The sequence below is a fragment of the Coregonus clupeaformis genome, chromosome 23 (assembly GCF_020615455.1).
Source record: "Coregonus clupeaformis isolate EN_2021a chromosome 23, ASM2061545v1, whole genome shotgun sequence".
NCBI lineage: Eukaryota > Metazoa > Chordata > Actinopteri > Salmoniformes > Salmonidae > Coregonus > Coregonus clupeaformis.
Genome location: NC_059214.1, coordinates 33776433 through 33791397, shown reverse-complemented (window position 1 = coordinate 33791397; position 14965 = coordinate 33776433). Strand labels below are relative to the sequence as shown.

Sequence of the window (14965 nt, the reverse complement as noted above, 5' to 3'; positions counted from 1 at the left end):
GTGCCTTGCTCAAATGCACAATGATAGATTTTTCACCTAGTCGGCTCGGGGATTCGAACCAGCAACTTTTCGGTTGCTGGCCCAACGCTCTTAACAGCAAGGCTACCTGCCACATATTAGAGCACTGCCACTCTCACTCTCCAGTGAGCCCACATCTTACGTCATTCACACTGACTGATGGTGTGGTTGCTTTGATGTGTGGGATGTGGTATATGTGGTAGTCGAAGTTGTATAATTTTCTTCTGTGTACATATGCATGGGTGTGTGGGTGCAGGACAGCAAGTACAATTATGAAGGTGCTGGGACTTACAGTACCTACATTTGATCATACATTTACATTTACGTCATTTAGCTGACGCTCTTATCCAGAGCGACTTACAGTTAGTGCATACATTATTATTTTTCATACTGGCCCCCCGTGGGAAACGAACCCACAACCCCTGCTCTATCAACTGAGCTACCTCCCTGCCTGCCATTCCCTCCCCTACCCTGGACGACGCTGGGCCAATTGTGCGCTGCCCCATTGGTCTCCCGGTTGCGGCCGGCTACAGCAGAGCCTGGATTCGAACCAGGGTCTCTAGTGGCACAGCTAGCACTGCGATGCAGTGCCTTAGACCACTGCGCCACTCGGGAGTTAATCATACTGTGTGTAGGAAGGTTATGTGTCAAGGGGTGTTTTTGTTCCTTTGCAGACTCGGAGCCCACGTGTCACTTCTGTAACAAGACATCGTTACCTCAGTACCAGGCCACGCTGCTTGAGGGGAATGTACTAAACTTCTGCAGCTCAACGTGTGTCACCAAGTTTCAGGTATGTACTGACTCCTTTCTTTATTATTTAAAATATCACCTTGTTAACCAGGAAAAAACATTTGAATAAGAATTCTAAAAGCCTACTGACAGTTAGGTTTCAAGTTAGAAAGAACATGTTTAGTGCATGCATTGCAACTAAACAATTAAAAACTCCCTGACTTTCTGGGTACCTTATCTAGTTTCCTGCAGCTCAAGGAAATGTTTATTTCTCTCTTCAGAATGCAACCATTCAAACAGTAACCAATGGACAGGCTCCCCTGTCTACAATGAACCACAACATCCAGCTCAAATGTAATTACTGTCGAGGAGCATTCAGCCTAAAGCCTGAAACCTTGGAGTGGGAGGTAAATTAACTTTGTGGTCATGAACTTGGTTTATATAAAATGTATGCACTCACTAAGGCCGTCATTGTAAATAAGAATTTGTTCTTAACTGACTTGCCTAGTTAAATAAAGGTAAAATATATATATATTTTTCAACTGTAAGTCGCTCTGGATAAGAGCGTCTGCTAAATGACTAAAATGTAAATGTAAAATATAACACAAAAATTTAGCATCAAAGTTAATTGTACACCTTTCTGTTGAAGCCTGTGAGTGTACATGCTCCACCTCTCCCTCTGTGTCCAGGATAAATATCAAGTGGTCAAACCTCAATTAAATATGCAGGAGCATTCAACATTGTGTGGGTATCTATTTTTCCCCGCAGGATAAAGTGTACCAGTTCTGCAGTAAGATATGTTGTGAGGACTACAAGAAGCTGCACTGCATCGTCACCTTCTGCGAGTACTGCCAGGAGGAGAAGACGCTCCACGAGACGGTCAAGTTTTCCGGGGTCAAGAGGCCTTTCTGCAGCGAAGGTCCGACAATGCTCTCACTCCCTAATCTGTGTCCTTGTCAGCTAGTCTGTTTTGATTGGGAGAGTGAGAGAACCCAGAGTGAATAATACTTGTCCTCATCCCATATTTCTCCCTGTTCTTGACATGTTTTGCCACTAGCTGGGGCACTTTACCCTAGGGCTGGGCGATATATAGAATGAATTCGATTCATTCTAATTTTTGTTTTTTTTGCGTGATATTCCAAATGCCTGTATCGCAAGAATCAAGTTTTATTTTATGTCCGCTTGTTGTCTTTTTGGTCTCGTCTCCTTCGCTCCTTCTGTGCTGTGCACCTTCCCATTTACACCAGAGATCTGTATATAATGACAAGATGCACATGCTTCCTTCCTAACAATGGCAGTCGTTGTCCCAAAGGCGGGAAGGCAGGCGACAAGCTTAGGTCCAAAATAAGCCCATAGAAACGCATTGGGCTTATTTTGGAAATATTTTAGCGAGAGTGAAACATCTCGCTTTGCCTCTTCCTCTAGTTTACACAAACACACCAAGCCCCTCCCCCACACACCAAGCCCTTCCCCCTGCCACTCACAACAACAAAGATGAGAGATCACTTCTTCCTCTCTGACAAACGGTTTCAACTCGCTATTTGCATTTGACGTTTGGTCCAACAGAATCGGTCATATGGAGACCGAAACACATTGAGACATTATTTTACTGTAATAGAGGAGAAGTTAACCTTTCTAACGATACCGTTTTTATGTCTCAACTAGTCAAATTACGTGCAGAGCAGACACTACTAAAACGAGAGTTCAATGAACATTGATTCTGGAAAATGAATGCTCAGGTTGTCGCGTGGCATTGTTTGAGATCTGGGTTACTTTTCTATAGCTTAATGCCTGCTAGAAGAAGTTAGTCATTATTAGTGAATGTGCATAATGCATGGTTCTGGTTAAATTTGTAACAAAAAATTGCATTTTAATAGATAGACTTGAAAGCCAGATCAGTGATTATTGCAAAAAAAGCAAGTTGATCTATTTTGATGAAATAATTACATTATTAGTGGGTCTTATGGTTGTGGAAGGCTTATATTTAGCCTGGGTATAACTTCACAGGCCCTGAATTCATTAGTTTGTTTGAAATGCAGTATATTTGACCTTTAATTGTACAACAAAGCGTATTTAGAGAAAACATTTTTAAAAAGTAGATATATATCATGAATCGCCCAGAAGTTTGAAAAAACTTGGCATATCGCCCAGCCCTACTTTACCCACACAACACATGAGTTGAGCTACAGTTTGTCACTTGACATCGTGTAACCTCTAAACGTTGTTGTCCCTATTTCCCCTCAGGTTGTAAGCTGCTGTTCAAGCAGGACTTTGCCAAGCGGCTGGGTCTGAAGTGTGTCACCTGTAACTACTGCACTCAGCTGTGTAAGAGAGGGGTGACCAGGCAGCTGGCCGGGGTGTCCAGGGACTTCTGCAGTGAAACCTGCGCCAAGAAGTTCCATGAGTGGTACTACAAGGTCAGAGCGCGTACCTAAATCAGTCTCACTATGAAAAATCATATTTCTCAAAATTGTGCCTCCAGGAGGTGATTTGATTTGTGTGTGTTTCCCATTATGTCCACCAGGCGGCACGCTGTGACTGCTGTAAGGTGCAAGGGAACCTGACTGAGTCGGTGCAGTGGAGAGCAGAGATGAAGCACTTCTGTGACCAGCATTGTCTCCTCCGCTTTTACTGCCAGCAGAACGAACCCAACCTGGCAACGCAGAAGGGCCCAGAGAACACCAGACTTGGTACTAATTTTTGTGCATTTAGTCTTTTTTAAAACAAGTGCATCTGTGTGTTTGACTTACGGAACCATGTTTTCTATTGACAGGATTTGGAATACAAACTGAGGCAACCAACATTGCGGTGAGAAAAAAGTACTTCATGTTTGAACCCTATAATCGTTACAGCACAGCTGACTGTTAGGTAAAGAATATAATTATCCTTCTTTAACAAGTATCATCTGTTATCCTTCCTATCTACTAGATGTTGAGTCAGCCGTACACTGGTGGAGGGATCCTAAAGGATGTGAAGAATAAAGCTGTACTCTGCAAGCCTCTCACTATGACCAAGGCCACCTACTGCAAACCACACATGCAGAGCAAGCTCCTACAGACAGGTACACACCACAATATTACTGTTTGAGAAATTGTAGTTTGAAATGTACAGCACATGACATCTCCCACGAAGTAGTATGTCCTTGGTTTGACCTTTGACCTGTGTGTCTGTCTCCAGATGAGGATGACGGGGTGAAGAGGGAGTACATTCCCGTGCCCATCCCTGTACCCGTGTTCATCCCAGTCCCCATGAACCTCTACGCCCAGATCACACCCATTCCCATCACACTACCCATCCCGGTAAGAAGCCAATGGAATAGTCCCAAAAGTGCAAATCCGGAATAATTGTATGCAGAAGTGTGTCCGATGATTAGAACTCCATTGCTGTTCACATCCTGAAACTCTGTGATTGGTATTTTGTAAATATGAGGACAACCATGGATAATGCTCTTGTTATGAAAATAACAAGGTGGAGCAGATATTTACTCTCAAATTAGTCTTTCAAGTATTTAACATATGAACAGTCGCTAACCAACCAGTGGTCTCTGTCCGTCCCTCAGGTTCCAGTGCCGGTGTTCCTGCCCACCACACTGCAGGGTACAGAGCAGATTGTCCAGACCATCAACAAGCTGAAGGCCAAAGTCCCCACTGACCCCCATGAGGCTGACATGATTGCAGAGGACCAGAAGCCAGGTACACACACACACACAGAAAGCCAGGTACTGACTTAATATATGCCATTTAGCAAACTCTGCGTCTTAGAATCATGCGTGAATACATTTTGTGTGTGTGTGGTCCCGGGAATCGAACCGACTACCCTGGCGTTACAAGCACCATGCTCTACCAGCTGAGCTACACATCCCCAGTTCCAAAATTGCAAACTCTGAACCAAATCAAGCGTGACTCAAATACTTTTAAGTGTGTCCGATGATTAGAACTCTATTGCTGTTCACATCCTGAAACTCTGTGATTGGTATTTTGTTATATGAGGACATGAAACAAACCATGGAGCTTCTTTATCCATGGCTACCGGTATGCATCTTTGTCTACCTGAACGGGAAGCACCTCTCTTCCACATCACTGCAAGCTGCCACAGATAAAAGGTTGATTGTTGTGTGACTGTTTCAGATGTGAAGGTGAAGAGGGAGCGAGGAGAAGGAGAGGCCAGGTCCAGCAGCTCCAGTAGCAGCAGCTCTGAATCAGAGGCTGAGGAGGAGAAGTATGAACCAGATCTGGACCTGGAGAAAGACTTTCCTCAAGGTACGACTACTGAGCAACATTTGACCACCCTGACACTGTGAGACACTTTCTAGTCCTGTCCTCTATTGTGGAAAATTACACTACCGGTCAAAAGTTTTAGAACACCTACTCATTCAAGGGTTTTTCTTTATTTGTACTATTTTCTACATTGTAGAATAATAATGAAGACATCAAAAGTATGAAATAACACATATGAAATCATGTAGTAACCAAAAAAGTGTTAAACAAAAAATATATATTTTATATTTGAGATTCTTCAATTAGCCACCCTTTGTCTTGATAACAGCTTTGCACACTCTTGGCATTCTCTCAATCAGCTTCATGAGGTAGTCACCTGGAATGCATTTCAATTAACAGATGTGCCTTCTTAAAAGTTAATTTGTGGAATTTATTTCCTTCTTAATGCGTTTGAGCCAATCAGTTGTGTTGTGACAAGGTAGTGGTGGTATACAGAAGATAGCCCTATTTGGTAAAAGACCAAGTCCATATTATGGCAAGAACATCTCAAATAATCAAAGAGAAACGACAGTCCATCATTACTTTTAAGACATGAAGGTCAGTCAACCCGGAAAATGTCAAGAACTTTGAAGGTTTCTTCAAGTGCAGTCGCAAAAACCATCAAGCGCTGTGATGAAACTGGCTCTCATGAGGACCGCCACAGGAATGGAAGACCCAGAGTTACCTCTGCTGCAGAGGATAAGTTCATTAGAGTTACCAGCCTCAGAAATTGCAACCCAAATAAATGTTTCACGGAGTTCAAGTAACAGACACATCTCAACATCAACTGTTCAGAGGAGACTGTGTGAATCAGGCCTTCATGGTTGAATTGCAGCAAAGAAACCACTACTAAAGGACACCAATAAGAAGAAGAGACTTGCTTGGGCCAAGAAACACAAGCAATGGACATTAGACCGGTGGAAATGTGTCCTTTGGTCTGGATTCCAAATTTGAGATTTTTGGTTCCAGCCGCCGTGTCTTTGTGAGACGCAGTGTGGGTGAACGGATGATCTCCGCATGTGTAGTTCCAACCGTAAAGCATGGAGGAGGAGGTGTGATGGTGTGGGGGTGCTTTGCTGGTGACACTGTCTGTGATTTATTTAGAATTCAAAGCACACTTAACCAGCATGGCTAACACAGCATTCTGCAGCGATACGCCATCCCATCTTGTTGCGCTTAGTGGGACTTTAATTTGTTTTTCAACAGGACAATGACCCAACAGACCTCCAGGCTGTGTAAGGGCTATTTTACAAAGAAGGAGAGTGATGGAGTGCTGCATCAGATGACCTGGCCTCCACAATCCCCCAACCTCAACCAAATTGAGATGGTTTGGGATGAGTCGGACCGCAGAGTGAAGGAAAAGCAGCCAACAAGTGCTCAGCATATGTGGGAACTACTTCAAGACTGTTGGAAAAGCATTCCAGGTGAAGCTGGTTGAGAGAATGCCAAGAGTGTGCAAAGCTGTCATCAAGGCAAAGGGTGGCTATTTGAAGAATCTCAAATTTGTTTTAACACTTTTTTGGTTACTACATGATTCCATATGTGTTGTTTCATAGTTTTGATGTCTTCACTATTATTCTACAATGTAGAAAATAGCAACAAAAAAACTTGAATGAGTAGGTGTTCTAAAACTTTTGACCGGTAAATATATTATTTGACTGCTCTCTGTCTCTCAGTACAGTGGAGAGGTGCTACAAAATATCACCAGGTCACATGGGTGTGTTTTTATATATTATGGAACAATACAGTCATTCGGATTAAAATTCCTCAGGGGTTATTTCTGGACTGCCTGCTTGTCATACTCCTCACTCCTATCGGACTAAGGGATTTATTTTGGTGTATTTATAATCAGAAGTGCATTCAGAAGGCCAGGTGTAGAATTACATTACCATACCTAGCTAATACATGAATACACTAATAATACAATAAAGAACCTACATAATATAGGAATACAATAATAATACAACTAAGACCCTAGCTAACTGAGCCAGTGACCAGCAGCACTGGACTACTTGTTCATTAGAGAGAAGCTAGTTATGTAACAACAGCTGTTTGAGGATTCAATTCACCCCCACCCTTACGGATAAGGGCAGTTGCTAATTCACTCATTCACCTCCCTCTCCATCTGTCTGGCTCGCTTTGGCACAGCACAGTTCGGTCCAGATAAGTTCAGCTCAGTCCGGCTCACTTTAGCTCTGCCTACCTTTGTCCAACTCAGTCTGGTGGGCTTTGACTTGGCTCATCCCTTACCTGTGTCTGTGTGTCCTGTTGTCGCCCCAGACCCTGTTCCTGCGCTGAAGGGCCTGTATGTGGATATGGGGATCACCCTACCCCCTCTCCTGGCTGAGGAGAAGGAGGAGGTACCCAGAGCCAGGAGACAGGTACTCTACCCACCCTGACCCCTTTCATCTAGCTAACCTTTCATATAGCTCCGGTTGGAAGCAGAAGTGTGTCCGACGATTAGAACTCTATTGCTGTTCACAACCTGCCCAGGGACTGCAGTTGAAAATGAGCCGGCTGGCTAAAACCGGCACTTTTACTGAAATGTTGATTAATGTGCACTGTCCCTGTAAAAATAGAAATAAACTCAAACTCTGTGATTGGTATTTTTCATACGAGGACATGAAATAATAAACCATGAATGATGTTCTTATGAAGATAAACATCTAAGATGGTGGAGTGGATAAGATCTCCCACACGAAGGCTTCTACCGATACATTTCCAATCATAGGAGCTGTGTGTTTGTTTCAGGGACACAAGAGGCGAGCTGTAGCGGGAGACCCCTCTTCCCCCTCTCCCCCTATGACAGATGGCCCCATGGAGGGCCGCTCGCTACCCCTGAGGTCTCGCTACGGGGTCAACGCCTGGAAACGGTGGGCGCTGTCCTCGGCTGACCAATCAGGCGACGCTAAAGGGAAAGATGGCCTCAAGCAGGGTGAGTAAGCTCCGCCCACAGCAACTATTATCGTACAGCACTTGGAACCACTGGACATTCTGAATGAAAGGTGCTATATAATTAAGTTGGTAAGAGATTGTAATTATTTTCCCTCAGAATCTCCACCGGCCCGGTCGAAGAGTAACCCGCTCTCTCTGAAAGCGTCAGAGCTCAGCCTGGCCCTGTCCCGATTCGTCCATGAGGTACGGCGGCCCAACGGAGAGCGCTACGCCCCCGACAGCGTCCTCTACCTCTGCCTGGGCATCCAGCAGGTCAGTCACCTCCCTGTTTAGTTTCCTCCTCCTCAGTCACCTTCTGTAGCCTGGTTCCATTTAGCTTTTCAGCCCTTTGCTCCTCCCCCATCAGACAGTGTTCACAGATCTGACAAGACTTGTATAGGTGAAAGCAATATGCTGATGGAGCTTCTGTCGTAAGGCTGATCCACTACTATACAGATCTATGAACATCGACTGAATAGGTGCTAGGGATCAGAATGGCTCCAGGCCCCCCTATATCTTTCTCTCTGCAGTCATGAAAGGAGAGGGCTGTTATAGCCTCAGGCAGCACTAGGTGTTTGTGACGAGATACAGGGTTGGGACTGGGAGTCAGTCAGACTGGCTGATGATGTCATAGTTCTCAGAGGGCTGCCTTTATGATTGATGGAAGAGGCCTTGGTTCTGACTGATACATTTACAGTGTAACCATGGCGATGTGGCATACAGGTTCTCATTCTCATAAATTCTCATCAATCATAAGAGACCCCTCTATTTCCCACCGCTCTCCTTTCATATTTTTTAAGACGTGTCCGATGATTAGAACTTTTGCTGTTCACATCCTGAAACATGGTGTTGACTATTTAAAATATGAGGACACCATCTATATTCTTCACAATCTTATAACCAGGTCTAGGTGTGGCTTCCCACAAGAGTTTCCCCTAGTCCAATTATTCTCTACTGGTGACTTATTACTTGTTTGTTTGTCTGTAGCATCTGCAGGCCAAAGGCAGGAAAGATGAACTGTTCAGTGACCCGTGTTACGAGCCGTTTGGAGAGGAGCTCAACAAGGTCCTCAAAGACTGGCAGCCCAGCGTGATGCCTGATGGTAAATATATACACTCACACTTTATCACTGCTCAATTCACATGTCGATCACCTGCATTATCTTCAGCATACACTCCATCTATGCTCTTTTATGGAAGTGTATGTTTTTAACTGCAACTCCATAGAAGACCTACCCGCAGTGTCCAATGATTATAACTATTTTTGCTGTTCACATTCTGAAATAATAGTGATTGTACTATATATATGATATGAGGACACTGTAGACATTATCAATTTAAAACCACATTCATTTGTAGCAGGGTTCATACTGTGTACCTTTTGTGTGGATCAGTGTTTGTGTTAATGTTATATCCAGAGGTACTGTATTGTGATCAGTGTTGTTAACAGCTGTCTGTCTGTGCCCCCAGGCTCTCGGTGGGGCTGTGTGGAGGAGAAGTGCCTGTGGAGCTGTAAGCTGCTGGGGGAGCAGAGTCCTGCGGCATTGCTGCGCTCCCTGGTCTATCTCAACACCAAGTACTTTGGCCTGCGCACCGTGGAGCAGCACCTGTGCCTCTCCTTCAGTAACGTCTACGGGCCCGACCACACAGACCCAACCACACAGGAAACCACTGTCTGCATCCGAGTCCCCTCCATCTCCTCACAGGACCACCACTGTGAGCCTGACCACTAAGACACACACACACCACACAAAACACACACACTGTTGTGGTCAAGTGCATCTTTTTATCAGCATTTCTTTAGATGTGCCTATTTTTGTGTGCGCCTGTCATGTTGTTAATCCTCCCTGTCTGTTTTACTCTGTGAACAGTACAAACAGGGTCCAGGAAGAGGAAACGTAAAGAGGACAGTGACCTGGCCTACGAGCCAGACGACGGCTCAGGAAGCTCCACACACTGTCCAGTCAAGAAGCACGAGTGCAGACTCTACGAGCTCTACCGTTCCAAGTGGTGAGCCACTTTTCTCTTCTATGACTTCGACTTCCTCAAGTGGTCAATTTCAACTTCCCTTACTACATTGTGCTCATTTATTTGTTAATTGTCAGGGACCACTGCACAACAAATATGCAGGTTAGGGTTTTTCATCATGAATCTTGTTCTGGAGGCAGGTCTGCAGAGTGGTCACTAGCTGGTACAGACATAAAGTCATACAATCTTAGTTTAAACCTAACCTTAACCACACTGCTAACCCTAATGCCTAACCCTAACCTTAAATTAACCTAGACTTAAATTAAGATCAAAAAGCTTTTGTTTCTATGAATTTTTACAATATAGCCAATTTTGACTTTGCAGCTGTCCCATCTAGTAGAAATCGCTCAGTTCTGCCTCCAGGACAAGACTCATCCCAATAAATGTCAACCTGCATCAAATGTATTGGCCCAAATTTAGCTACAAAGCTATAATTTCATTTGTGGTTAATGTGGTAATTCCTCTCTCTGCAGCCCAGGGTTGTTGAGGCAGCGTATGGATGTGTTCTATGTGCAGCCAGAGGCATCGGGCAGCAGCTGTGACAGTGACAGCTCCCTGTGGTTCTCCTCTACTCCTCTGGACCGCAGCGTCCTGGAGAGCATCCTCACCCCTCTCCTCCTGGTCAAAGACATCTACAGAGAGCGCCATCTAGAAGAGGAGGAGGAGGGAGGCGGGGAATAGAGTCCACTCTTCCTCTCCATCTCAGAAAAGAGGAGGATTAGGGTCCTCTCTTTTCCTCCATCCAGTCCCATCCTCAACAACATTACAACTGGGTTGCTGCATTCTCTATCTTTTACACCATTACTCCACCATTATACACCGATCTCAGGCCAGCTGTGAGCGTACATTGGATGTCAGGTGAGAAGGAACTGCACATCGTAGAAATAGAATGAATAGAACGGGCATCCCCATTTAAGTCAATAATGGCTTAATGGGTGGACTGGTGGCGTTTACCAGTCAAATTGTTAGGGTTAGAGGTTCCAAGCCCGTTCTATTCATTCTATTTCTATGCTGCACATGTCCAGAGCTGATCGGAGGAAAGCGTTTCACTGAAGGGCTAAGGAAGGGGACTCAGTCTGCGAGTAGCTAGGGGTGATATTGGGAGTGTGACATGTGAAAAGGCAATTCCCCATGAACTGCTGCCCTTCCTTCCTTCCATAGGGGAACTCCGTTCATGTGATGTAGCATTACTTACTAAGCCCAGATTGGGCTGCTATGCTGTGTAAATATTTCTGAAAGTTAAGTAGGTGACAGGAAGAGACAGATAGACATCCACCAGAATTCATCCCACTGAATCCTCCTCAGCTTTGACCCCCAGAAGCCTTTTAAAGATAAGACATTTATTTATTGCGGTTGATCGATTGGTCTTGGTTCTATTTGTACGCCGGGATGGGATGCGTGTTCCATTGTGCTGCGTGTGCCATTTTTCTCTCCTCCGTTAAGAGCATTAATTAGTTGATGAATTAAACCTGCTGCAGCCTGGAGCTGTCCTGTGTCTCTGTCTTTCCCTTCTCTTTGTTCCGAGGGGAGCGGTAGAGGTGGGTGCCGGGGTACTGTGTGGGGCTTCAGAGGACCTGCAGGGTTTTGTCTAGAGGGGATACAGCTTTTGTCAAAATTGACTTTTCGTAGCAGGTTTAAGGGAAATTACGCTGCAGGTTAGGAGAATTAACGTAGCAGGTTAGGAGATTTAGGTTAAGGTTATGAAAATGGTTAGGGTTAGCGAAAATGCAAAACAAATCTACTTTTGACATCAAATTTGACAAAAGCTGTATCCCATCTACTTGACCAAGTTGCCGGTACAAGTATGAAGGAGATGGTATCCTGCCTAAAGACTACATTTTGAAAGACTATATTTTGTCCGTTTTAATCCCAGTGTATTTTGTTTTGTCTCCTTGAAGCTATTTGATGTTGATTATTTAGTTGTAAACGTAGCAATGGGTGTTGTATTACTCTCAGCTAATGAGTGATATTCTGTTAACACGGCAACAACTGAAACTGTTTGTGTTGTAACTAGGGTGCACAGATCTCTTTCTGGATTAGCACAGTATAGACATGCCTAGTGACGTTTCCCAAATTCACTCCATCTCTAGGCATCCAAATTACACTAGAAAGCTCTGCATTTATCCTTAACTTATTTATGTTTTTTTACTGTTACCCTTTTAAGTTTTATTTGTATTATTTTCTATCAATAAATTACAAGCGAATACCTTGTTTTTAAGTTGACTTCTGAATAGGATTTTGTTTGATTTTTCTTTGAATGGCACCTGCCTTGCCTTCCATGTACTGTCTGTAGACTACGCTTCAAGGCTGGAGTATGTCGGGATGAAGCCTGTCAAGGAAAGGAGTCACAGTTGGTTCTGTGACTGGCCGGCTGGCTCCAAAGCCTAATGTGAATGTGCCTGTGTGTACTGAAAGTGTGTGTAACTTCACGAGAGGTTAATTCAGTGTGTGGGCTGATTTGCCTAATTGTTAAAAATAAATCATTTAATTTTTTAGATGTTTTACATTGCTCTTACATTGCCTATATTTCTCTTACATGAGTTACAAAGTTCTGAAGTTCTCTATGTGGATGATGGCGCTCACGTTTGTGAAGCTGTGTGATGTGTCCATGTGAGTGAGACATCACTGGCTTTGTCTATGGCGTAACAGAGGGGCCCTTGCCTGTAGTCACGGTAACTCATTTCCTGGGTTATGTTGGCTCAAATTCTTCAACTGATGATCAGGTGTAATGATGCTCAAATCAATATGTGGTGGTAAGAAGGAAACACAGACACTTCGTCAAAGTATTCAGATTATTCTTTAGTTAATGCAATTGCAGGCAGAAGTTAGTACAGAGTACGATATTGATAGCTCTCCCCAAGTTCTGCGAGTTGTCTAAGAGATCCTGTAACTTATAAAGCCTCCCCAACCCTTCCTAGCTTGACTTCCCCTAACAACAACAGCTTAATACATCTACCTATCCCTGTAAGTGCCAATCATCTTGTCAGTATTTTAATAGCTTCAAGAACATGGGTTTGACCGATACTTGACTTCTCATACAGGAACTGGGCAATATCATCTTGTGACATTCAACATTTCATAAGGGAGAAGTAAGCATCTTCTAGCTGAAGGTTTTTTTTCAGTGGTTAGTTGCAGCGTCCTCTTTTCACAGAACCAGACAGCTTGGATGTCTGTGCCAGACACAGGCTCAGTAGAGCAGGTGCGTAGGCGTTGGTCAGAGACCCCTTCAGTTACAAGGTGACAGGCAAACACAGGCTACTGATGAAGGCCCATATCTGTTAGATGGCAGATAGAGGGGTCATAAAGGGGTGTTGCATGTCAACAACTCTGGGGGTGCATCTCAATAGTCTAAAACCAACACCTGAGGAGGAGCCAATTAGTGGAAGCCATGTTAGACTATTGAGACTCGCCCAGGAGAAGAGGCTGGGGAATCGTATGACAGGAAGTGATGATGTAAAATTATGAAAAGTATCAAATTCAGTAAGGATTTTCCATGAAAAGCTTGGCATTCCATTCCTATTTTCTCTCACTGAATTGAAATGTTAATGTCTTGCCATACAGTATCATCATGAGGATGACATTCTGGTAAATTATCCTTGTAAAGTGATTGGGGTCGACTCAGGAAGTGAATTTAAATTAAATGAATGAACTCAAAATTGTCCATTGATTTCCATGATATGTTATTCTTATTCCTGTTTAGTGTTTATGGTATTGAATATATGTTCCCAATCGGGGGGCGCTATTGCCATGAGCGCGCACATGTTTCATTGACCCATGCATAGAGGCCCATATGGTGCCTAAACTGTTGATTCATTAACATCACAGCGAAAGGCTGTGTTAAAATAATACCCATCATTCCCAACATGAGCGCTGCTATGCTGAGCTCCACGACAGGGGTGTCTGAAAGGGGCTGCAGTGTTTCCCCCGTGTGTGTGACTGACGTAAGGCCTTAAAAGCCATCCCACTAGTATGTCATAGACCCCTGTAACCCCCTCCCACCAGGGTGTAGGCCTAAGCATTATCAGTGTAAAATGTATCTAGAAATCTTTTAAAGGGTCAAGCATAAACTTAAGGTGTTTAAAAAAAACGGGCAATTTCATCATGAGCATTTATGACAAACCCTTCTTTATTATTATTTTTTTCTCTTTATTTTTTTTTTGAAGAGGCAGCTTTTTTCTTTCTTTTCTATCGGTTAGAGTTGGCCAGACTCCAATAACTTGTCCCATTGATCTAAAGCTAAAACGGCCCTGTGCGCACACAGCCAGCCCTGCGAGAGAGCGGGCCGGGTGTAAAAACATTTTTCACTCTCGTGTTTTTTTTTTGTTTGGGCTCAATCCCCGGTTCTTTCAGGGGGCATAAAGGAAGCGCTGAGCTCAGCAGGGTCCTGTGGGCGAACCCTGCGCCCCAGGCGAGGGGCAGACTATAGGTGGTGATTAGAGCCTCTAATGTGTGATGAATTCTTTTAGAATCACATGATATGAACTAATGTCGCCATTTAATTATAAAACAACAGAGTGGGAGGGGGGTGCAGAGCATACAGCTGCACCAGACCATGGGGGGTGTGGAATGGATGACAACTGCATTTCTAACATTTTGTGCTCCCAACACATGCCTCAGACCCAGTGAAGAAATATTAAAAAAGCCCAGGGGCAAAGATGGAAATGAGGAATAAAGTGAAACACATGACAACTTGTTGAGCTTTTGGTTCTCATTGTCAGTACTCCACAATAGTGTAGCTGTTTTCTCAGCCTTATTTGCTCCCTGTGTAAGTTATGGAGGGTTTAGTTTGTCCTTCCCATTGGCCCAAAGAGGTGCTGAAAATACCTGGATTATCTTTGATGGACAGGACAGTGTCCACCTTCATAACAAAGCCCCGTAACCTTGAGAAGCTGGTTTTAAAGGCTGGCTCTCAACAAAGGGTTGTTGGGGGTGGATTAAGTTACATTTAGGATGACCTATCCTTATTTGGGGGATGTATGGAAACACACACATAGCTCTCTC

General features: G+C 44.0%; 1 protein-coding gene across 1 annotated transcript in view; it reads left to right on the top strand.

Annotated features, from left to right (window-relative positions):
* LOC121536897 (zinc finger MYM-type protein 2-like) overlaps positions 1 to 11635 on the top strand; it is a 53020-nt gene extending 41385 nt beyond the window's left edge. Inside the window, exons 7-23 of the mRNA XM_041844532.2 lie at positions 693 to 808; positions 1029 to 1154; positions 1516 to 1666; positions 2992 to 3164; positions 3272 to 3437; positions 3521 to 3555; positions 3676 to 3808; positions 3925 to 4046; positions 4307 to 4439; positions 4875 to 5006; positions 7284 to 7384; positions 7755 to 7938; positions 8056 to 8210; positions 8925 to 9039; positions 9407 to 9652; positions 9808 to 9946; positions 10438 to 11635. Of these exons, the coding sequence (XP_041700466.2) occupies positions 693 to 808; positions 1029 to 1154; positions 1516 to 1666; positions 2992 to 3164; positions 3272 to 3437; positions 3521 to 3555; positions 3676 to 3808; positions 3925 to 4046; positions 4307 to 4439; positions 4875 to 5006; positions 7284 to 7384; positions 7755 to 7938; positions 8056 to 8210; positions 8925 to 9039; positions 9407 to 9652; positions 9808 to 9946; positions 10438 to 10645 (2435 nt within the window). The 3' untranslated portion in view covers positions 10646 to 11635. The remainder of the gene's footprint in view (positions 1 to 692; positions 809 to 1028; positions 1155 to 1515; positions 1667 to 2991; positions 3165 to 3271; positions 3438 to 3520; positions 3556 to 3675; positions 3809 to 3924; positions 4047 to 4306; positions 4440 to 4874; positions 5007 to 7283; positions 7385 to 7754; positions 7939 to 8055; positions 8211 to 8924; positions 9040 to 9406; positions 9653 to 9807; positions 9947 to 10437) is intronic.
* Positions 11636 to 14965: the final 3330 nt, after the last annotated feature.